The sequence below is a fragment of the Erythrolamprus reginae genome, chromosome 1 (genome assembly GCF_031021105.1).
Source record: "Erythrolamprus reginae isolate rEryReg1 chromosome 1, rEryReg1.hap1, whole genome shotgun sequence".
Classification (NCBI taxonomy): domain Eukaryota; kingdom Metazoa; phylum Chordata; class Lepidosauria; order Squamata; family Dipsadidae; genus Erythrolamprus; species Erythrolamprus reginae.
Window position 1 is genome coordinate 226,537,543 of NC_091950.1, and position 24,816 is coordinate 226,562,358.

At 38.9% G+C, this 24,816-nt stretch overlaps 1 protein-coding gene across 2 annotated transcripts in view; it reads right to left on the reverse strand.

Annotated features, from left to right (window-relative positions):
* The window catches only part of COL4A1 (collagen type IV alpha 1 chain), a 174,252-nt gene that overhangs the window by 113,768 nt on the left and 35,668 nt on the right, over nt 1–24,816 (reverse strand). The window contains exons 2-10 of one of the 2 annotated variants that reach the window (XM_070732374.1): nt 21,162–21,212; nt 9,936–10,025; nt 9,799–9,843; nt 7,890–7,934; nt 7,723–7,785; nt 7,591–7,644; nt 7,401–7,427; nt 5,308–5,391; nt 4,341–4,403 (exon numbers count right to left, since the gene is read on the reverse strand). In XM_070732374.1, coding sequence (XP_070588475.1) covers nt 4,341–4,403; nt 5,308–5,391; nt 7,401–7,427; nt 7,591–7,644; nt 7,723–7,785; nt 7,890–7,934; nt 9,799–9,843; nt 9,936–10,025; nt 21,162–21,212 — 522 coding nt within the window. Of the gene's footprint in view, nt 1–4,340; nt 4,404–5,307; nt 5,392–7,400; nt 7,428–7,590; nt 7,645–7,722; nt 7,786–7,889; nt 7,935–9,798; nt 9,844–9,935; nt 10,026–21,161; nt 21,213–24,816 lie in introns of those variants that run through there. The other variant, XM_070732375.1, reaches the window with a different exon arrangement.

A 24,816-nucleotide genomic window follows, 5' to 3' on the forward strand; every position in this document is an offset into this window, starting at 1 on the left:
TTACATACTCTAGAACAGTGTTTTTCAACCGGTGTGCCGCGGCACACTAGTGTGCCGCGAGACACAATCAGGTGTGCCGCAAAGCTCAGCTTCCGAGACCGGAAGCTGAGCGTCCTTCTTCCTGGCTTTCTTCTTTGTGTCTTCCTTTTTGTGTCTTCCTTCTTCGCGCCTTCATTTTTGTGCCTTCCTTCTTTGCAGCAGGTTAGCTTGGGGCTCGGCAGGAGGGCAATAGCGGGGAGGGGGGGCGGCTGAGGCTTCCACTTGTGGTGTCGTGAGCTGCGGCGGGAGTGCTAATAGCAGCAGCGGCAGCGGCGGGCAATAGCTGGGGGGGGGCGGCTTCTGCAAGTGAGAGCTCCAGCCCTGGGGGGGTGGCTTCTGCAAGTGGGAGCTCCAGGCTGAGGCTTCAGCCCTGAAGCTCCCACTTGCAGAAGCCGCCCCCCTGGCTATTGCCTGTCGCCGTGGCGGCTATTGGCACCCTCCCGCGGGAGGCCGGCAAAGGTTGCTTTGAAAGTCGGCCCCCTCGTGCCCATGGCTTCTCTTTGGTAATAGCGGCGGCGGGGGCGGCGGGCAATAACCGGGGGAGGGGTGGCTCCTGCAAGTGGGAGCTCCAGGGCTGAGGCTTCCACTTGTGGCTGTCTCCGGCTTTCTTGGGGCGCGGCTCCTCCCACAACGGTGGCTGCAGCGGTGCTGGCGATCCGGCCGCTAGCCGCTCCGAGCGCTGTGGGAACGCCCACCGCTCTCACAGTCCCATCCCGGGCTGTCACTAAAGGGGCTGCTTCCCATTCCCCTGCCAGCTTGCTCAGAACATTCAAACTAAGGAAAACCTTTGCCGGCCTCCACAGAGAAGAAAGGAAGAGAGAGAATGAGAGAGAGAGAGCAACAGAGAGAGAAAGAGAGAACAAGAGAGAGAGAGAGAGAGAGAAAGAAAATAAGAGAGAACGAGAGAGCAACAGAGAGAGAAAGAACAAGAGAGAGAAAGCATGAGAGAGAGAACAAGAGAGAGAGAGAGAGAGAAAGAAAATAAGAGAGAACGAGAGAGCAACAGAGCAACAGAGCAACAGAGAGAGAAAGAACAAGAGAGAGAAAGCATGAGAGAGAGAGAGAAAGAAAGAAAATAAGAGAGAGAACAAGAGAGAGAGCAACAAAGAGAGAGAGAAAGAACAAGAGAGAGAAAGCATGAGAGAGAGAGAGAAAGAAAATAAGAGAGAGAACGAGAGAGAGAGAGCAACAGAGAGAGAGAAAGAACAAGAGAGAGAAAGCATGAGAGAAAGAACGAGAGAGAGAAAGAAAATAAGAGAGAGAACGAGAGAGAGAGAAGGAAAGCAAGAGAGAAAAAGAGAGATAGCAAGAGAGAGAAAGCAAGAGAGACAGATAGGGAGAGGAAAGGAGAGAGAGAGAAATGAGAACAAAAAGGGGAGAAAAAAGGAGAAATGAGAAAATGATTGAGGCAGAGAATGAGAGGATAGAGAAACAAGAGAGAGAGGTGATTCTTGAAGCATATGGTAAAAAGCACCCAAATAATAAGAAACCCCCCCCCCAGCCCTCACCTGTTTTTGAAAAGAATAAAAGAGAAAAAAAAACCAGCCCTCACCTGGTTTTGGAAATGGTTCGAGTGTATATACACACACACATATAAGGGGGGGGGGGGAGAGAGACAGGGATGGAAAAAGAGGAGAAGTGAGAGAAGGAATGAGAGAAAAAGGGGAGGAAGAGAGAGAAATGAGAAACATGACAGAGAAAAGGGGGAAAGACAGGAGAAGTACCCAGAAATGAGACAATGATATAAATTTGAGGAGGGATGATTGATGATTGACTGTATTTATAATAGGATGTTACATGGGATTGTATATATGAGGGGGTTATTTATTTATTTATTTATTTGTTTGTTTATTTGTTTGTTTGTTTGTGTCATTTTGGTTGGTGGTGTGCCTCAGGATTTTGTAAATGTAAAAAATGTGCCGCAGCTCAAAAAAGGTTGAAAACCACTGCTCTAGAAGATATGCACACCACACAGAACATCATACTTGCAATACTGATGCACAATAGGGCTATGCAGTACTTCCGAAATATTTTTGAATGGAAGCCTTGGAATATGTAGGAATCCTAACATAGCAGAACTTTGCATTAAAATTGTGGTTGGTTTGAAGAATTAGAGACAGGTACTCAGCTTGTACTTCCTGAACATCAAAGCATCTTTTCCAGAATCACAGCTAAAGTGCCGTGAAGCCATAGCAATTAAATCGAAACCTTACCTATTATAATACGATCTAATGTTGGGGAAGAGAGGTAAAAAGACCTAGCATGATATAAGACACAAGGAGCAAGGAGGGTGAAAATGAAGAAAAAAGAATGAAGATGGATGGAAAGAATAAGATATTGGAAAGAAGCATGAATAACTTTGACTCACCCTTCCATTTGCATGTTCCCACTACCAAATGATTCATTCCGTGAACTGTCTTGGAAAGCCAAGCTAAGCTAAGCAGGTTAAGTGGTTCAATTCTTGCTTCACAAGACCTACTTCAATAACAGCTCTGCAAGGCTTTGCATGGGGTTGTGGAATGGGTCACCTTCCCATTAGTGAGAACTCCCATCTTCTGCTTCATGGCTTACCCCTCCCTCTAAAAGCCAAGGTCTTGTGGCAATGGCTGGGTATAAGGTTGGTGCAAAGAAGGGAAAGTAGGGATGGCTCAGTCATTCAATATTGATTTTTCCCTGCCATGACATTTATTTATTTATTTATTACTTAGATTTGTATGCCGCCCCTGTTCCTATACATACATTTTGCAAACCTGTAATTAGCCTTTCTGAAATCCTATAGCATCTCTGGACCCCTACATGACTAGATAACTGCATTCCTGTCAAACAGACAACAAGTGGTCAAAATAGGGAGTGCCCTATCTAATCCCATTCCTGTTAACAGCAGTGTACCTCAAGGTAGCTTACTAGGACCAACACTCTTTATACTCTATATAAATGAACATTGCGATAACATTACAAGCGACTGTGTTCTCTTCACTGATGATATAAAACTCTTCAACACCACTGACAACATTGCTATCCTTCAAACAGACCTTGACTTTGTGTCAGAATGGTCAAACATCTGGCAACTCCAAATCTCAACCAACAAATGCTCTGTCCTACACATTGGCAAAAAGAATCAGAACACCAAATACAAGTTGTCCTAATGTTTCTTCTTACTAGTATCACATATATAAACATTGTTATATCTTTGTACACTACCGATATGTATTTGACTAAAGTGAATGAAGAAAGAAAGAAAGAAAGAAAGATAGATAGATAGATAGATAGATAGATAGATAGATAGATAGATAGATAGATCTTGGAGTATTCATATAAAATGATCTAAGTGTTAAAGCCCACTGCAACAACATCACTAAAAAGGCTTCAAGAGTTGTTAACCTAATCTTACTGTATATAGCATCTTCTCTGGTAATATCACACTCCTAACCAGAGCATACAAAACATTCACCAAACCAATCTGGAACCCACACCACATATAGGACATAAATATATTAGAAAGTGTCCAGAGATACTTTACTAGAAGAGCCTTCCACTCCTCTACTCGCAACAGAATACCTTATGCAACCAGATTTGAAATCATGGGCTTAGAAAGCTTAGAACTACATCGCCTTTGGCACGACCTCAGTATAGCTCATGAAATTATCTGCTAAAATATTCTACCTGTCAACGACTTATTTAGCTTCAACCACAACAATACATGAGCAGACAACAGATACAAACTCAAAGTGAATCGCCCCAAACTTGACTATAGAAAATACAACTTTAGCAACTGAGTGGTTAATACCTGAAACTCACTACCTGACTCTGGCTTCATCACCAAACCCCCAAAACTTTACTCTTAGACTATTCACTGTTGACCTCGCCTGATTCCTAATATATCAGTAAGGGGCAGGCATAAGTGCATCGCCTTATCTACCATCCCTGACCAATTGTTCCCTCTTATCAGTATCCGTCTTACGTATATAAATAATGTTATATCTATGTATATTACAAATACATGACAAATTCTTAAAATAAAATAAATAAATAAAATAAATATACCATTAAAATATTGAATTGTTCTGAAATTTTTTAGGATAGTGTCAATTCCATTTGGGTCCATCTGGAAAAATGTTGCTTTGCCTCAAAAAAAAGGGAATTCTCCAAAACCACCTGATACGAGATCTAGCTGAGCCCACTGCATGTTTAACATAGTTATAGCTGGAGGACAAAGATTAGGGATCAATTTAGACAATACCTAATTGAAATCATGAATTATTACAATATGCAGATTAAAACCTCTGAAGCTGATCACTTACATGTCTTCCAGGAGGTCCAGGTGGTCCAATAGGGCCAGTAATACCTGGGAGTCCAGGTGGTCCCTAGGTATGAAAAAAACGACAAGGAATTCTGTCAGAAACACAGTTTCTTAACCACTTTGCTATATAATGTCATAGTTTCCTACACTTGAATATGGCTCAGGCGCTAAGCTCAACCCAAAATTTATAATCTCTGACATTGCTGTAATGGTGATATTCCAAGGCCTAAATATCTTAGCCTTTCTTTATATAAATGGCACTCAACCACTAGATAATTAATTCTGACTATTTTTTTCAGAATCTTTTCTAGCCCTGGAATATTTTTTTTCAATATGGGGCAAACTCCATGCAATATGTTATTCACTGGTATCCACATCACATAATATTGCAAGCTCACTCCTAGTAATTTTTAATATTGATATTATTCTTTTCACAATTACCACGTCTTTGGTGAATATTTCCATTAAATTATCCATCAGGACTTCAAAATTTCTTTCCAGATTAGTCCAGATCAACATGCCCAGGAAGCAACATGCCCAAGATAATAATAATAATAATAATAATAATAATAATAATAATAATAATAATAATAATAATAATAATAATTATTATTATTATTATTATTATTATTATTATTATTATTATTATTATTATTATATTTGTATGCCGCCCCTCTCCACAGACTTGGGGCAGATAGCAGACTTGATCAGAGTTGATCAGGGGCAATCAAGGTATGTTCTATCTTTGTGGATCTTTCTATGCCCCTTCACTTCTACAGAATTATACAGTGTTTCACTATTTATGTTCATAACTTTTTGATTCTGTTTTTCTGATGGACTTGGTGGGGGGGGGAGATAAAGATGATCCACAGAATGCATAGAAATGCAAGTCAAATTCTTCTTTGCCTCCTCTCATCACCCCATCAGTTATCAAAATTGTGATCTTTGCTAGTTGAAATAAAACTTACTGGAAATCCAGAACGCCCAGGCAATCCTTTCTCACCCTTTTGAAAACCATCTGGCACGAATCCAATAATTTCTCCTGGGTCTCCCTATATAACACAGATTTAAAAACAATAGAATACAATTAGTACAAGAGCATTGCAGCTGCTATTCACTAGTTTGAGTGAAAATTGAAGACTAACTTATCAATAACCATAATTAATTTTACATTTGATTATATGTTAAGGTTTTTAAGGATTTCATTAAAATATTGCAAAATAACAAGAAAACTTTTTGTGGTCTTTAAACTGGCTTTTAACCAAAATAACAAGTCATGGACAAGACAGAAATAGCAATAAAACAGAAATCTAATTATTATCTTAGTCAGGGGTGTCAAACTCACGTTGTTGGGGTGGTGATGTATTGGGACTTTTCCCCCTTCACTAAACCGGGTGTGGGCATGGCCATCCCACAGGCCAGGAGTTTGACAACCCTGATCTAATTTTTGTCCCATGGTGGCACAGTGGTTAGAATGCAGTACAGTATTGTAGGCTGACTCTGCCTACAGCTAGGAATTCAGTACTGACCGAGCTTGAGGTTGATTCAGCCTTCCATCCTTCCGAGGTCAGGAAAATGAGGACCCCAGATTGTTGGGGCAATATGCTGACTCTGTAAATTGCTTATAGAGCACTGTGAAGCAGTATATAGGTCTAAGTGCTATTGCTATCTTTTATGCTTCTTTTTCTTTAAGAGCCACACAGTTATTAGAATGCAGTACTACAGGATACCTCTGCCAGCAGTTTGGCAGATCGAATCTCACCAAGCTCAAAATTGACTCGGCCTTCCATTCTACTGAGATTGGTAAAATGAGGACCCAGACTCTGTAAACTGTTTAGAAAAGACTATAAAGCAGTATATAAGTCTAAGAGCTATTGCTATTTTATTTGTCCCTCAGGTTGTTAGTAAACTTTAAAAATGTACAAAAGAGGGGTAACATTATTGCTTGCAGAAGGGAGCTGACAGGTTCCATTAGTTAATAATAATAATTTAGTAGATTTGTATGCTGCCCCTCTCCGAGGACTCGGGGTGGCTCACAACATCCTTGCATACTTTTTATTTTTAAAAATTGCATTTTTAAAATAATTTGCATCCTTTTTATTTAAAAAAAGAATGATTGTCCTTGTTCTTTCAAGAACTGAACTTGTTTTATGGTGTTTCAGCAATTCTGCATAAAAACCACAGGTGAGATCTTTGACCCACCTATCTGATATATGTTTAAACAGAATGAGAGCAAAAACATGTGCCTACTGTGGGGCCCTCCTCTCAATGCTAAGCTATGTAGTTCTTTCAATCCTTTCTGTGAATTGGATGGAAAAGTTGTAATTGAACAAAAATGCTTCTTTTGGAAAGAATTTTACAATAGGATTGGAGCAATGGAGCAGTCTGTCATAATGAAAGAAACTAACCATTTTTCATTGACAAAAAAAAAAAGATACCCATGAGAGCTCCAAACTGGAATCTTTTCTCAGTCTGGATGAAGATCTATTCTTATTTCCTATGACATATTCTGTCATTATATTTGCCTCATGGCTTCTTTTGTGGTGAATGGCCCATTACAAACCTCAGGAAAGAGGATTTTTTTTTAAAGCAGGAAACTTGCATCAGGCCCCACTTCCAAAACAGTGTGTTCTCTGCAGCCCTTTTTCCCTCAAAAGAGAAATGAAGTGTGTTTTTCAAGAAAGAAAGAAAAAAAATCCAATAAGGCAATTGATTCTTTCTTCTCAGAGAGGAAAGGATGCTAGCTCCAAATTTAGAATGGGCAACATAAGGACTGCTAATACTTTACAAGGGAGAGGAGATCCAATTGCTCAGCAACATAATGGAGAAAACTGGTTTTTCCTTTCTGTTTTTACAGAACTCTTGGTTTTCTTTAGTAAATCAAGCTGTTCATTATTCTGTGGCATTTTGAGACAGCCCAAATGCTTAACTTTCTATGGATGTTGGCTCCCCCCCCCCATGACCAATTAAACAAATGATTTTTTAAAATTCTGCTAGAGTAGCAAATCCACATATCATGTAAAAAATAAATGATAATTTTGTTCTTAACTAGAAAACATACCTTTATTCCTGGATCTCCTGGAGGTCCCTAGAAAACATAACATTGTATGAGAAATTAAAAAATAACCAGATGTTTTAATTATCAAATTCCACAATTAAATTGTATATTGCAAACCATCAATTTTCATATTTATTTATTTTATTATACTTGTTTTGATTTCATTTAAAACAAATGATTTTAAAATGCTTACAAGATTGCCAGGTAAGCCAGGTAAGCCAGGTGGGCCAAGAGGACCTCTTTCTCCCTAATGGAAGAGAAAAAAATGTCTTTAATTCATGGATTTTAAAACAGAATTTCAAAATACCTGTTTAAAACAGTTTACCTTTGTTCCATTGCATCCCGGGATTCCAGCAGGACCAGGCGGGCCATCTCCTCCAGGGATGCCCTGAGGTTCAGAAGGGATACAGAAAAGCAAAATGGTCAGTAGGTTATCTCTACTGAAATAAAACCTTGACTGTGTTTCAACTGCAACCTTGGTTTTATACCCACCGGAAGGCCAGGATTCCCAGGATAGCCTGCTGAACCAGGGGCCCCCTAAGATTTGAGGAAATGATAAAAAGAATGTAAACAGTACCGTCAATAAATTGTTGCTCCTCAACATTAATGAAGGATATTTTAAATAATCAGAAGCACATATAACAACAGTCACATTCTCAATCTTTTTTTTAAATGACATAATGAAAGCAGTGTTGTACCATAAGGTCTGCTCTTTCATGTTAGTATGCAATATCATAACACATGTAGTGCAGGGATAGACTTGTGGTGTCATGATGCTGCTTTTGTAATTCTGAACCCCATTGACATTCCCCTCCAAAATACCATTGCCAAGTATTGGCAAAAATAAATTTTATTTATGGTAAATAAATTCTATTTATTGTAATTGTCTCTATTTTTATCCCAAGGGGGTGGTGGACTGAAAAAGTTTGGGAAACATTGGACTAATCTAATGTTCAACTCTGTGCTATAGTTATATGTAAAAGCTTTATTACAGTCAAAGACCATCAATATAATAAAGACAGAACATCCAAGAACCGTTTCAGATTCTTAGAATCTGAATATTTTAAAATCTCTTTGATCCTAGTAGAAGTTAATGGCTTGATGGTTTCCTTTGTTTCCCAGAGAAACCCTGTCCTGCTATCTGGTTCATCCTCACCTTGTCCAAATAAGTTATATTTGACCGAGTTTGCTACCAGTCCATGGATTATTGCCACATTAATACCGCATTGTGGTCTCTGCACTTTCAGAGATGTCTATCTGACATTTTCTTCACCCAGAAGCCAGTACCTGTTTGAACTTAGGATGGTGCTGAATGAACAATATCTACAACCAATCCTCAATGTTATAGTCATCATCATACCTCCACAGTCTCGTGAACAGAGGCCGAGTGCTTGGCAACCGGCCTGGATTTCTAACCATTGAATGTCCCTTTGTCACATGATTGCGATTTGCTGACTTCTCTGCAAGCTTCCCGCAAGCAAAGTGAATTGGGAACCTGGCAGCTTGTCAGAAATCGTGGCTACATGAAGTCCTTACATAGCAACCAATGGTGATTCATTTCACTATTGTAACTGGAGGCTACTAGAACTGCTTTTACTAGAAAAATGTCTTGTTATGCTTTATGACATTGCTTAGTGATGGAAAATCTTACTGCTTCAAGCAAGGACTACCTGCTATCACTTGAGAAGTTATAATCAATTTTTCTGATGCTGGGAAAATCAAAATCAATTGAAACAGAGGCTAGATGCTATCATGAGGCACTTGCATGAACTTCTAAACTCAGAGTAGCATTTACTCTCTAACAATCCTTGAGAATAAGCAACTTCAGATCCCAACCGCTATAAGATATTTAAGCTATCAAAACATTCTAATTTTTTTAATGGGAGTATATTTCATTCTTCTTTAAATGTTTTAGCTAGATTGTTAATAAACTGTTGAAAACTTTCTTGTTCTTATTTGCAAACAGATCAAATGACACCTTTGCCCAGTAAGATTTAAGTGTAAATAGCTACTCCACTGTCATTTTCACATCATTGAGCATTAACACTGATTACCATTATGTAGATCAAACAGCATTCTAGTAAGAAAGTGAAAAAGTAATTATAAACATCCAGGACATGCAAATTGTGCTCTACAAAGTGTCATGTACATGCACACTACCATGTAATAAATACAACAAGTTAAGAATGATGAACATGTTCAATGCTAGAGTATGCATCACGCTGAGCAGAATGCAGTGTATTTGATTATAACCTAGTGTATTACATGCACCCAGTTATTGCGATTTTGAATCCATTACTAATGGTCGAGAGTTTTACATAAACCAGGCTACTATGGCTTATTAAACAAACCACAACTGGCATGATAAGTATAGCAGCAAAAACATTTCATGCAAACTTACTCTAGTTCCTTTTGTTCCTGGTAGTCCTGGTTCTCCAGTATCACCCTACAGAAAGACACAAAAAATTGTTTGCTTATTGTTATCAGGATTTCAAGTACCATTCTGCAAATTAATGTTTGGCATAAGGTTCATTTTACCTTTGTTCCAGAGGCTCCTGGAGGCCCTTCTGGTCCTTGTAGTCCAGGAAATCCAACCAAGCCTTGTAAACCTGGCAAACCTCTTTCACCCTGTGAAAATTAAATTCAGAATATATAATATATATGTGACATATGTATTTCCTTCAACACTGAAAATATTGATGGTGGAGGAGGAGGAGGAGAAGGAAGAGGAAAAGGAGAAGAATGAGAAATATGTATAACATATAGTGATGAGAACAAAAACCAGTAAGAATCTACTTCTTAATGTCATGAAGTCAGAAAGGACATTGCTACTGGAACATTAATGAAGTAAAAAAAAGGAGGGGTAAATTACATTTTTTCACAATCATAAGGCAGAGTCCCCTGTTCTCGGCTTACCATTTATATTTGTAAAGATATTAATGCATCTAAAATGATGCATAAGTCCCTTATGTTTAAGATCTTTCACATCAATCTGGAAATTAGTATAAAATTAAGATTTTGACACATGTTTATATCATTCTCCCTCCATCTCTTTTTGCTTTCTTATTTGTTTACATGCTGTTAAAACAACTTCCATCAGAATAGCCATGGTATTGTTTTACTACAAAAACAAAAGTCATATGCTGCTTTAAAAACTAACAATTTATTTATTGATTTATTTATTACATTTATATGTTGCCCAACTCTCAAAGGATTCCAGGTGACCTAACAACAGAATAAAATATTTAAAACATCTTAAGCATTAAAACAATTAAGACCCATACATGGGGCTACCTTTGAAAAGTGTTGGGAAACTTCAGATCGTGCAGAATGCAGCTGAGAGAGCAATTATGGGCTTCCTTAAGTATGCCCATGTTACACCAACACTCTGCAGTCTGCATTGGTTGCCGATCAGTTTCCGGTCACAATTCAAAGTGTTGGTTATGACTATAAAGCCCTTCATGGCACCGGACCAGATTATCTCAGGGACCGTCTTCTGCCGCACGAATCCGAGCGACCAGTTAGGTCCCACAGAGTGGGTCTTCTCCGGGTCCTGTCAACTAAACAATGCTGCTTGGCGGGACCCAGGGGAAGAGCCTTCTCTGTGGTGGCCCCGGCCCTCTGGAACCAACTCCCCCCAGAGATTAGAATTGCCCCCACCCTCCTTGCCTTTCGCAAGCTACTTAAAACCCAACTCTGCCGCCAGGCATGGAGGAATTAAGATTCCTTCTCCCCCTAGGCCTTTACAATTGTATGTATGGTATGTTTGTATGTATGTTTGGTTTTTTATATTAAGGGTTTTTTAATTCGCTTTTAGTATTGGATTATTATTGTATACTGTTTATGATTGCTGTTAGCCGCCCCGAGTTTTCGGAGAGGGGCGGCATATAAATCCAATAAAACTAAACTAAACTAAACTAATATCATTCCATGGCTGGATCTCGCCGATTACAACTGCAAGCTCAACAGCCAGGCCTGCCGGAAAAGCCAGGTCTTAAATGCTTTTCGGAAGGCCAATAGGGTGGGGGCAGTCCTCATCTCCAGAGGTAACTGGTTCCAGAAATCTGGGGCAGCCACAAAGAAGGCCCTCCCCCGCGGGCCTTCCAGCCAACACTGTTTAGCTGATGGGACCTGGAGGAGAAGAACTCTGTGGGATCTCACTGGTCACTGGAAGTTGTGTGGCAGAAGGCAGTCTCAAAGTTAACCTGGCCCTAAGCTATGTATAGCTTTAAAGGTAATGACCAACACCTTGTATTGTGCCCAGAGACCAATAGGGAGCCAGTGCAACTTGCAGAGGACTGGTGTAATGTGAGTGTACCCAGAATGCAGAGCTACATTCAGGCCCAGTTGTAGTCTCTGAGCACTCTTTGAGGGTAGCCCTATGTAGAGCATGTTGCAATAATCTAATCATGAGATGACAAGGGTATGATTGACTGTGAGGAGTGCCTCTCGATCCAGGTACCCTCTCTAGACTTCTCTTCTGGCACTTCAACTCCTAGAACTCCTTGGTAAACCAGGGAGCTCTCCTGGATCCACCACCACAAAGAGGTCGCAAAGGAGGAATCTGGTCCAGTGTCCTATATGCCTCCCTATTCCAGGCAACTACTAGGGATTCAGCTGGCTTGTGGAAAAGGGAGTCAGGAATCTCCCCAAGTTCCTTCTGGAACCTGCAGGGTCCATTAGGCATCTGAAGCAGAATTATCAGTTTGTGAGGCCATGTGCGAGGATGGCCTTTTCATCATCAGAAATCTGCTGGATAGATTTTTTATCCTTCTGAGTTGTTATTTTTTTATTTTGGGGTGATGGTATTGAGTTTCTCATGTAGTGAACTGTGTTTAGGGTTTGTATTTTGTTGGCATCCCTGTGGATCATGTGTTTTAAGGTATCTGTCAGGTCTTGTCCGATGGAGTTGAGATATGCATTTTTTTGTTCATTGATGAGGCATTGGTATTTTTCCAGGCAGTTGTGAGTATTAGTGATCATGAATCAAAGCATTTTGCACCTATTTTGGAAGTCCAGTTTCTATGCTTGTGGGTGGTTGAGCAATGGTTGGTAGCATGTGCTTTTGGGGGTTGCTTGTTTGTGAAGGCATTCTTGAAGGAAGTACAGTATAGCTGTTCGTGGGTCAACAATCGTTTCAAAGCTATAGTCTCCCAGTGGCAAGCATTGCATGCCCATGTAGCTTTGCAATAGTGTTGAATATGTGAAGCTTGGGTGAAGGTTCATTCTCTGAGCTTGTGAATTGATTTCCAAACATTTCATTACAAGGCTAGGTAACATCTTCACAGAGTTTAAGGGATGTCAGTGTGCCTCTGTTTATATGGGCTTCAGGTTGGGTGTGAGGTTCTATTTACAGAACAAAGTATTTTTGCCTGGTAATTAGATCATTTTTTATTCATATACCAGTATGTAAATAAAAGAAATCAAGTAAAGATAATCCTTTTTAGCATTAGTTCCAATGAAATAGTGACTAGGTAAAAATGTGACTGAAAGAGAAAGACATTACATAGATTGCCGGTTGTTTTCATCTCATTTAGATAAAGCTGTCTTATGCAGCAGTGCCAGTTCTACTTTCATTATATTGTGTATTGTCATCAAGTGCAATAATCTGGGTGTGAGTAAATGCATTGGACCGAAAATGATTTTTAATTATTGTTTACTATAATTTATTACTGTTGTATTTTTAAATGATCACTATCCAAGGTAGTTTCTAAATGAGGATTATATTTAATGGATTGGGATAATAAATGCCACCTACTCTGAAAGATTAATAAAGATGAAAAAGAAAGAGAATGTATGGACAAAAATTGTATTGCATGTAAATCTAGGTCAGATATTCTATTGAACTGATTTGCTGTATCAAAATAATTTAAATAAAAGCTTGAGATGCAAAATCTCAGGGTCACTTTCACTGTTTAAACAGAATCTTTCCAGAACCCATTAATGTCAGGCTTAAGCAAATAGAGGACAATCTAGAATCCAATCAACTCCAATCCTTGTTAAGGTTTAAGGAATTAAATAAATATTTGAACAGCTAAGAAAGTTTGAAAATGTTGAAATCTTTTGATCCTTGTCTTCTCAGAAATCAAAATATAAGTAGAATTTTTGATTATTTAAAAACGTTAGTTCGGTCATCAAGTAACGATCACTTGTGTTCATTTTTAATATGAGTTAAAGGCATTGCTATTTTTCTTTTCAAAAACAATATCTAAAACCTTAAGAGTTTTTCTTTCTTTCATTGAAGAAGTATAAGTGTGCCAATCTAAATAAATTATGGTGTCTCTACATTGTCCTGATCTAAACCTGCATGATCTGCTTTTTCCATGTATAGTGAAACCCATTTCTGCAGCAATCTTTTTATTCTGTATCACAAGATCTTTTTTTTTAAAAAAAGAATGTCTCCAGCCTAAATTTGCTTTCAGAGATATTGTTTTGTTTTGTTTTTAATTTCTTGCAAAATTAATGAACAGAGCATTATTTTAAAGTGTTCCATAGAATATGTGGGATAATCTGAATTCTTGTTAAATATTTTTTAAAAATTTTCTCCCATACTAGCTGATATGGTAAGCAAACTAGATTTTAACCACCTTTGCAAGGTCATGGTTAATTTAATGACAGCAGAATATCAACATTATTCGAAGCCATTATTCAGTTAATATCAGCTTATCAGATTTAGTCTGCTGTGTTACTATGAAACTATGTGTTATTGAGTTAATTTGGTAATGTGTCATATGAACACTATAATTACATTCAGCCATGTGCTAACATTTTCAGACACAAACAACAATCTACTTATTTTGCTCCTACTTAAAATAAAATCAGATGCATCTAGAAAAGTGAAACTTTTCTTAGTATTTCATTAATGTCTATTCCCACAACAGTTTTATCTTTATGCAATATGTCTAGTCAGAATCAGTATTTGTTGAGGTTAGAATCTCAATTATCTATTTTCTTTATTTAAAACATGTATTATTATTATTATTATTATTATTATTATTATTATTATTATTTATTAGATTTGTATGCCACCCCTCTCCGCAGACTCAGGGCAGCTCACAACAGTGATAAAACAATATACAATAACAAATCTAATATTAAATGTCTAAAATAACAACTCTAATATTAAAGCCTAAAAACCACATTATTTAAAAAGCATACACACAAACATACCATACATAAAACTACATAGGGAAGGGGAGATGTCTCAGTTCCCCCATGCCTGTCGGAAGAGGTGGGTTTTAAGCAGTTTACGAAAGGCAAGGAGGGTGGGGGCAATCCTAATCTCTGGGGGGAGCTGGTTCCAGAGGGCCGAGGCTGCCACAGAGAAGGCTCTTCTCCTGGGTCCCACCGACCGACATTGTTTACTGCAACATGTTTTGTCATTTAGTATCTACAGCAGCTTTTACTATACAAATTTTAATTTATACCTAACTTAAAGTGTACTCCACAATGAAGATTATGCTGTTATTACTGCTAGAAACAGTTTTTAAAATGGTAGATAGACAATGTCCCTAAAGATTAGATTTAACAGAAATATGAGAGATTTAAAAATTAAAAACCATAAGATTGTAGGATACATTATTCCTGTTCATCAAATTGCCTTCTTCAGGCAGAACAGAAAGATCACTAGTGTTCTACTTTCCATCTCTATTCTGCTGCTATTATGTACCTATATAAAAGGGTTATTACTGTGGCAAAGCCATTATTCATGTTATTTATCCACAGGATATTGTTTTAAAAGTTCTGAAACATACAGTGCATTTACTGTACCCTGCTTTGTCAATGAAGTTTTGCATGTTTTGCTGATTTTTATCTTCCAGATATCTTTTTGCTAACTGTATTGATTGGTCTGTGTGCCTGCTTTGATTTGCACTTAAAGGTCAACTGGGAATGTGCTGGGTGCAAACTACCGTATTTATCAGACTATAAGACACACCGGTGTATAAGATGCACCACGATTTCAAAGAGGTAAATAAGAAAAACAGTTTTTGCTTTGGGTTTGTTTGGGAAGCTTGCAGAGAGCTCCTGGGGGCTGGGGGAAGGCAAAAATGCCCCCATTTTTGTGAAAATGGCCTGGTTTTGCCCATTTTCCCCCCACAAAAATGGGAATGTTTTTATCTTTCCCCAGCCTCAAGGAGCTCTCTGCAGGCTTCCCAGACTCTCTGCCCACCCCATTTTTGTGAAGAATGGCCATTTTTTGCAAAAATTGGGTGCAGGGGCGGGGCTTCAAGAGGCCAAAAATGGCTGTCTTTGTTGTATAAGATGCACCGGTATTTCCACCCTCTTGGAGGGTGGAATGGAAATGGACATTTTGGAGTATAAGGTGGGTCTTATACTCCAAAAAATACAGTATATAGGAAATTATCTACAGTAATTTTCCAGCAGAGATATACTTTTATTGTTTGTTAAACTAGTAACTATTACGTTGTGTAACAAAAATATAATTGTCATCTTTGTCCTAACTTGTGCATTTAGGAAAGAAAGACCCTCAACCCTGTTTGAAAAGAAAAGGTATACTTTTACTAAAGCCTACTGGTTACTGTGAAAGCAAAGACAGATCGAAATATTCCCGCATAAATTTCATGTTTTCCCCTTCTCCCAGGCCTTTCTCTTTTGATCATCAGGTATTGTCTGATGATATTCAAAGCACATGTTTTGGTAACACTTCTAAATTTTGGTGCTTTTTTGGTGGGTGTTTGCATTCCATTATCAGATCCAAGCTCTTGGATTTTTCACCCATTGTCTCTGATTGGCACCTCTGGTTTCTGTTATTTCCCTTCCCTATGTTCCCCAATTCCCCTTCCCCCCTTTTATGGCAGGATGTCATGAAAGCATAGCAAGGCTGAAGTGATGTGATGGTGGATCTGACATTAATTCTCAAATTGCAAGATTCAACATGATTGGTTGTAAATTGGGAGAGAGGAGGTCTGCAGAGAGGGGCGGCATACAAATCTAATAAATAATAATAATAATAATAATAATAATAATAATAATAATAATTTATATTTCAGATGTAGGTCCTGGTCTTAAAGGCCATTTTTTAAATCTTTAAAACTCATCTAAACACTGGAAAAGTATCAGTAATTAGAAGCTTCAGTTGATGAAAAATGCAGGGGTGAGGGCTCATAAGTGCAAACATTATACTTCTGCTTTATGAGCTGCATTGATTCAATTTAAGATGATGGCGCTGGCTTAAAAAACCCTACATGGAAAGGTGCCAGGTTATTTGAAGCACCACCCACTCCCCAATTACATTTATCTTTCCCATTGGGTCTGGCATAAAGAGTATGTTGTGGGCTCTATCCATGAGAAAGTGCCTCCTAATGGATCCCAGGAGGTGAGATTTTCAGCCATTGTACCTGCCCTCTGGAAAATAATTCCCCTGAGGTCAGACTGGCCCCAACCTTGTTGGTGTTATAGAATGGACTGAAGATTTAGCTTTGCCATCTAACCTGAGGATGGTGGTACAGAGCCTATAAAATGGTTACATAGATATGGTTTTAGGTGTTTATTTTATTTATTAAATTTTTATCCACCTTTATTACCATATTTTTTGGAGTATAAGATGCACCTTTTTCCTCCCTAAAAAGGCTGATAATTTGGCTGCGTCTTATATTCTGAATGTAGTCTGCCCCCCCCCCAGCCCTAACTAGCTGCTAATGATCTTCCCAGCTCTTACCTTGCAGGCCTTTCATTGTTTCTCTCTGCGAATAATGTTTTCCAAGCCCTAAGTCTTTGCAAGGTTTTTTTCATTGCTCTAACTTGCTCTGAATAAGTTTCTTTTCAGGCCTAACCAGGGACTAACAATGTTTCCAGCTCTTACCAGCCTGCAAGCTCTTTCATTGTTACTCTCTGCAAAGAATGTTTTCCAAACCCTGTGTTTGAAGTTTTTTTTCATTGCTTTATTTGCTTGAATGTTTCTTTCTAGCTCTAACCAGGTACTGTATTAACAATGGTCCCAGCTCTTATTGGCTAGCAAGCTCTTTCATTGTTACTCTCTCCGAATAAAGTTTTTTTAAAGCGCTAAACAGGGGATGAACTAATGTGCTGAAGCTGACGAGACTAAGAATGCTAGCCAGATGAATACCTGGTAAGCAGATTCTTTTCTCTATTTTCTGCCCCCAAAACTAAGGTGTGTCTTATACTCTGGTGCACTTTATACTCCAGAAAAACATGGTACTTTATTAATAACTTAAGGTGGTAGACATACATAATACAGTACTTCTTCCTCCTTTCACAACAACCCTGTGAGTTGAGTTGGGCTGAGAGAGATAATTGACCTAAAGTCACCAACTGTCTTTCATGCCTAAGGCAGGTTTAGAATTCACAGTCTCTTCGTTTCTAGGCCAGCATCTTAACTAAACTGAAGCACTATTGACCTAAATAGCAGCAGCTAAAAAACTAAGAAAAGAGAAGTGGAAACAGGTGCCTTCCCCCATCAACCAAATGATTATATTTATCATACAGTAGTACAGTAGTACCGGTTGATATAAAACAGAGCTGTCAAATGCGTTTAGGAAAGGGGAACAGTCCTGATATGTCACGTGACACAGCCATGACAACATGAGTTGGACAGCCCTGATATAAAGTATCTTCTAATTTAAAAACCCCCACAACAACCTGAAGAGGATTCTAATCCTGAAAAAGGGAATATGTATGAAGAACTGCATGCCATAGAACATGTTTTGCATGCAATTGTTTCTTGCAGGTAGAATCAAGAATAATTTCTTTGTGAAAGTTATAGCCAGACAGTATAGTATAGACCAGTGATGGTTAACCTTTTTGGTACTGAGTGCCAAAATTGGAGAGCGCGCACCGGAGCACTAGAAAACGGAAGAGAGCAGCTGGTCAGTGTGCATGTGCGCCAGGGCTAGCTGCTCTTCCAGGTTATGTTGCATGCATGTGCATTGGTCAGCTGTTCTGTTCCGGGTTCCAGCACGCCAGCTGGTCTTCACATGAAAATACATACATGTGCCAGAATCCAGAAGAGAGCAGCTGGACAATGCACATGCATGCTGGACTAGTTGTTTGGCATGAATGTATGTGATAGAGCCCAGAAGAGCAGCTGGCAAGGGTGCACATGCCCACAGAAAGAGCTCAGCGGGCCACCTCTGGCTCATGTGCCATAGGTTCGCCATCACGGGTATAGACATACGTGATCCAGACATACAGATACTCTGAATCAACATAAAGCAGCATATTAAGAATCCCATGTCTAGTTCAAGGCCAAATGATACAATCTCTATCCCATTTCAGTCACTCACAATTTAAATTACTCTGGATAAATAGAAATATTTATCCACAGATTTACATATTCATCTTTATGAGGCTAAAGGAAAGTTCTATCTCAACACATGCCACCTTCCATGAGATTCTAGGCTAATCCCAGAAATGTATTAGACAGGCCTAGTTTAACATGTGGCTTTGTCTTCGGATGGTGACTTTATGAACACTATAGGGTGAGTAACAATTAATACTAAGGAAGCCAGTGAGTGGAAGCTTGGGAGTAAGCCCTTCTCTCTTTTTTAACCAAGATTCAAGAAATTCAGATTTCAAGGTTACAATCTTGGTACCTCCAGCATTTAAAATAACTTTCTTTTCTGCCATCCCTCCATGCATTCAAAGATTTGAATTGGTTGTTCACAGGAAGGAACATAAAATATTCTAAAATTTAAGATGTGTGATTCACAGAATGTTTTTAAACAACACTGACATATGTCTTGATCAGATAATCACTCCATTCAGTGAACTTTATAGGACTTTTCAGCTGACTGCACAATTTTATTAATAAATAGTTTAAACGTCAGTATTAACTTTTGTTTTCTGCATTTCTATAAATGGGCAAGAATTTTTAGTAATATGTCCATAAGGAAGTATGAAATTTCCTAAAACTGTTTTCCCAGGAGGATAAAGTGGATCCTGCAGAGAATGTCCTTCCTATAACCATTAAAATTGAGATTTGTAATATAAAGGTTCTCAGGCTTGTAGATTTAATATTAGAAAAACTCTTTTCTCATATATTTTCAAGGCATTTGAAAGCAAGTTCATTTCAGAGCCCATTGCAAAACTTTATTTCAAATGTTTGATGGTGGAGAGGAGCAGTGGTGGATCCTCAGACAATTCAGTCATTTATCACAGTTTTTATCTTCAATCTCTGCTCCCCTGTGTTTTCCAAATTAGTATCCAATTTTTACTTCTACATCCTGTATTATTCAGAGTATAAGATGCACATTCCAACATCCCCCAACAGAGGCTGAAAATGTGGGTGTGTCTTATACTCCGAATGTAGCTTTTTCGAAGCTTCCCCCCCCCCCCCAGTCCTAACGAGGTGATAACCATCTTCCTGGATCTTCTCAGCTTACAGGCTTGTTTTCATTGCTACTCCCTCCGAAGATTCTTTTTCAGCCTTAAGGAGGTGCTAACGATCTTCCCAGCTTGCAGGATTTTTTCATTGCTACTCCCAAGTTTTTTTCCAGCCCTAAATCTTTGAAGGCTTGTTTTTCATTGCTGCTCCCTCTGAAAAAAAGGATTTTTTCCCCAGCCCTAACCAAGGGATAAAATAATGCACTGAAACTGACCAGACTAGGGATGCTGGCCAGATGAATACCTAGTAGGTAGACCCCCCCCCCCCCCTATTTTCCTCCTCCAAAACTAAGGTGTGTCTTATACTCTGGTGCATTTTATACTCCAAAAATAATGTATTATCTCCTCTCCCAAATTGAGCACTCTGGTAATAGGGGTCGGTTCTAACTTACCTCACTGCTGGTTCGCTTCCTCCCATGCTGCATGGCCGCACATGTGCTTCACATGTAATGTCACACATACACACACACACACACACACACACATACTGCTAAAAAAAAATAAAGGGAACACTTAAAAAACAGAATATAACTTCAAACGAATCAAACTTCTGTGAAATCAAACTGTCCACTTAGGAAGCAACACTGTTTGACAGTCAATTTCACATGCTGTTGTGCAAATGGAATAGTTGTGCAAATGAAATATATTCATTCAGATCTAGGATGTGTTATTTGAGTGTTCCCTTTATTTATTTATTTTTGAACAGTATATATATGGCCCTGAGTTAGGCCGAGGGGCAAAAAGGAAGCTGTGATGCTCCTTCAATATACCAGGGTGATTGGACACAAAAAATATGTAATCCTTCCCTGGTATAGAGCTGAAGGGATTGGATACTGTAGCCTAGAGGTTAATTCTCTGCCTTACAAAGCGAAGGCTGCAAGTTCAAGACTCAGTGAGGGTATGGCTAGCTGATGAGGCCAGAACAAGGCCGAAATAGATCTATCCTAATCTCCCTTAATTTAACACACATTTTAAAAAGCTGAAAATAAGATGGCAAAACCTGCGCAATGCTGAAAACTCAGCTTCTGCGCATGCTCAGAAGAAAAAAACAACCCCAAAGCTAAATAAATAAATAAAATTTCTAAATAAATTAGATAGGTAGGTAGATAGATAGATAGATAGATAGATAGATAGATAGATAGATAGATAGAGTAAAGTAAAGTAAAGTAAAGTAAAGTAAAGTAAAATAAAATAAAATAAAAATATGGTGGCGCCCACAGACTGGCACTGACCAAACCAGTTCCGTAACATCATTGTGACATTACTAGCGGGTTCCTACCAGTTTAGGTGAACTGGGGGAACTCACCTTTGCCTGGTAGTTTTAAAATTCATTTATCTTGATTTATTCAAAACTGGCAAAAACATAAGGAAGGAAAATTTCTGCACATACAGAATACTTACTTTTTGCCCTTTTACTCCATTGCAGTCACATTTTCCACAGCCAGAACAACCCTGTAATTTAAACAAAAAAAAGCAATCCATCAATTTGATAATATCTACAACAAAGGTTAGACTTTGATAGAGAAGGCTTGCTAGAGAAAAAGTTGCTTTTAAAGAAAACATATCTGTCCACTCAGACTATTTAAATAATGATGACTCCATTAAAAAGTCAATTTAGATAAAGGGAACACAAATCTCTACAGCTGTAATACTGGTATTTCCTTAGGAAATAGGAAAAAAACATTTTGAAGCTTTTATCCATGAATTGATCTGCTGGAGTCCCTATTGCAAAGATGTCCTTTGGAGATTTCCCTTTCTCTGCTTAACTCCAAAGAATTGGGGAAATGGGAAATCAAGGGTTGTGCAGATTGTATCATTATGATATACTGCTATACATTTAGCACTTGCCATACTATAGCAAAAAAACTACTAAGAATAATCATAATCTCTACAGAAATATTTGGTATACAACAAATGTCTTATAGCAACAGGGACATGCATAGACCTTTGTGCTGCATTTTTTGTTAATCCATTCTATTGAGCATAACCCATAGTGACTTTGTGGGCACAAGCTTTTTCTTGGCAACAATACAAACATGCATTACCATTTTGCCATTGCTTTTTGTTGGGATAGTCTTTTAAACTTTCCAAACCAGCCTACACCTCTGAGATTCCACTAGCCACCTCTGACCCTACTAGGCAGCTGCAAATGTTTTAAGAGATATTCAGCTTTTCCTGCATTTATCATTCTTAGATATTGCAATTTATGCAAAAGAGCTGTATTTCATATGTGCTATCATTTGGAGGCCAGGAAATAGAGCTGTGATTTATGAAGAGTCCGGGAAATAACAATCTGATGAAGTTTCTCAATTTTTTCAGGATTTCTTGAGGAAGCAAGATAGTCGATATAAGTTGCTGTACTATAACAGTGCATTTTGCATTGTATTGTTTCGTTTTGTATATATGTCTTTTTATGTTGCTTTTTAAAAGTAAATACCGGTAACTTAATTAAAACTATTGAAAAAGAGAAATCCCTCACACAGTTTAACTGATCTAGTCTGAGCAGATAGTCATTCCTTTATCTGATGTGATCAGATGGCAAAGAGAGTTATAAAGCACAGGGGTGATTTGCGGTGGACGCGGAATTAGCACACGGACACAGAAGTGGGATTTATGGGTCACGTTTATTAATAACTTAAGAAAGGAGACGGAACTACCATTCAAAATCTTTCTGAGCAACTCTAGGTTGAAAGCCCCCTGCTGAGCAAGGGAGGGTCCCCTTGCACTTGGACTTGAAGTTGACCCTCCCTTGCTCCATGCCATGCACATGCATGTGGGGAGGCTTGCCCATGCAATCAGTCATCTGTGGGCATGTGGTGAGTGAGTCCCAAGGGCATCTCACCTCCAGATCCGGGCCGCGCTAGCCTTGTAACCATGGTGGGGAGTGGCCCGTCACGTGCGTGAGGCATGCTGGGAATGGGGGGGCGCATCATGAGCGTGCCCCTCCTACACCCACCCACCCATTCCCCATACAATGCCGCCGGGCTCCGTTGTGCTCCTACCACCAAAAGGTGCCCAAGGGAAATCACACAGTTGCTGTTACTTCCAATTTTCCGCCCCTTACCGCCTCCCCGTGACCGAAGGGATAAAAGATAAGTAGAAAAAAATTGCTGGCCAAATTGACCTAATCCTATAGGATAAAATTGCTGAACACCCCCTAACCAACCCCTCACCAACTACCAGTGTGGAGTAGGCGAAAAAAACAGTTGAGAACTAAAGTGTAACGGCCGCCAAAAATTCCTACTCGGCCCCCATAGGCGACCAACAGTCACACTGCGTAAAGGGAGGGCAGGTGGGTGCCTGCGAGCCAGGCCGGCAGCAACAAAACTAGAACTCATGGTCTTCTGGTTTCTAGTCTGATGCTTTAACAACTACACCAAACTTGACTCTCTAGTTTTCAATTACATAATATAATTTCCAAATTCTAGATTTATATGTCAGCATTTTTTAGGTGGGCCTCCTTACTACTTTGTCCAATTTTTTTTTTAAACGATTGAAAGATTGCCATGGCTTATTACACCACAAACATCTTAAAAGTTTTCCTAGATTAATTAAAGCTTTAATGCAAGTTTGGATTAGTAATTCTTCACTAGAATCACTCTGGGGCTCTTAAAATGTGTTGTGAATGTGCTGCGAAAAAACAATGCAAATATACATGCAAAGCTTAAAAATTCAGGGTTCTATCCTGCTCATGACAAACTTAACAATTCTTCAGAAAAGTAACCTCTCATAATGTACTGTGCACGGTACTCAAAATCTATGAACTCACTTTAGTGGAATCTGTGGAGCACAGAATAAATGAAATGACCGAGAACCAATGATGAAATTTTCTTTGTTTATAAAATGTCCCTCTGGAAGGGGAAAAGCCTGTGTATTTTTATTAAGTTGGTTTAACTTTAATGGTAGAAACAAGAAAACAATTCATTTCTCCCTTTTCCCATGTAGCTAACTAGTACCAAGTTAGGCTCCATCATCACCACCCTCACCCTCAGCTGTTCTTAAATTCTTAACATCTATTTACATATCATAGGCCCATGATGGTGAACCTATGGCACATGTGCCACAAGTGGCATGCGGAGCCATATCTTCTGGCATTTTATTTGTTTATTTTGTCCAATGCACAATAATACACAATGAAGGTTATAGAGGTTATAATAGCATGCAAGCCATTGCCCTAGCTAAGCTCCAGCGCACCTGCCAGCTGATTTTTTGGGCTCTCATGGAGGCTCTGGGGGGGTGTTTTTGGCCTCTGGGTGGCTTCCGGGGGGACAGGGGAAGGTGTTTTTGCCTTCCCCAAGCTCCAAAAAAGCCTTTGGGGGCACAAAATGGGCCTACTGGGCCCACCAAAAGTCAGAAAATGAGGAAGCGGGGGCATGTGGAGGTCACTGAATATTGTGTGGGTGCCCACACACATGCAATAGCGTGCATGTGCACTATATTGGCACCAGAAGAAAAAAAGGTTCACCATCACTGATAGGCCGTGCTTCTTTTCACTGCTGATCTGTAGAATCAGAAAATGAAAAGACAAAAGAGCTGGTTGGATAAGTTGGAGAAACAAAACAGAATTCATTTATTCACACAACAACTTAATCGTGTTGCTTGCAAAGTATAATTAAGAACTACATGAGTTAAGTTTGCATCATATGCCAAACCATTAAAAAATAAGCAGGGTTTATACAAACAAACTTATAGTATCATGGCAGCTGCTAGGTCTAATTCATTTGCTCCAATGTGTTCTTTCTTACTAGATTTTTACTACAGATTGCAGAGTACACTGTAAGCTAAAACTTTGTTATATAATAGTTTGGACATAGTCCCTCATTGTTCATGGTTTTTCCTTCTCTCCCAGGTCATTCCTCTTCTTGCATGTTACAGTGTGACACTCCGCAATACACATAAATATTTGCACAATGCTATCAATATTTCAAGATATCTTAAATATTTCAAAATAATATCTTAAACGTAATATGCATCTGCTTTGACTTCCTAACCCTCATGAAATAGACAGGTCAAATACCTCAGAGTATACCTCCCTTCACAAACAATGCCATTCATT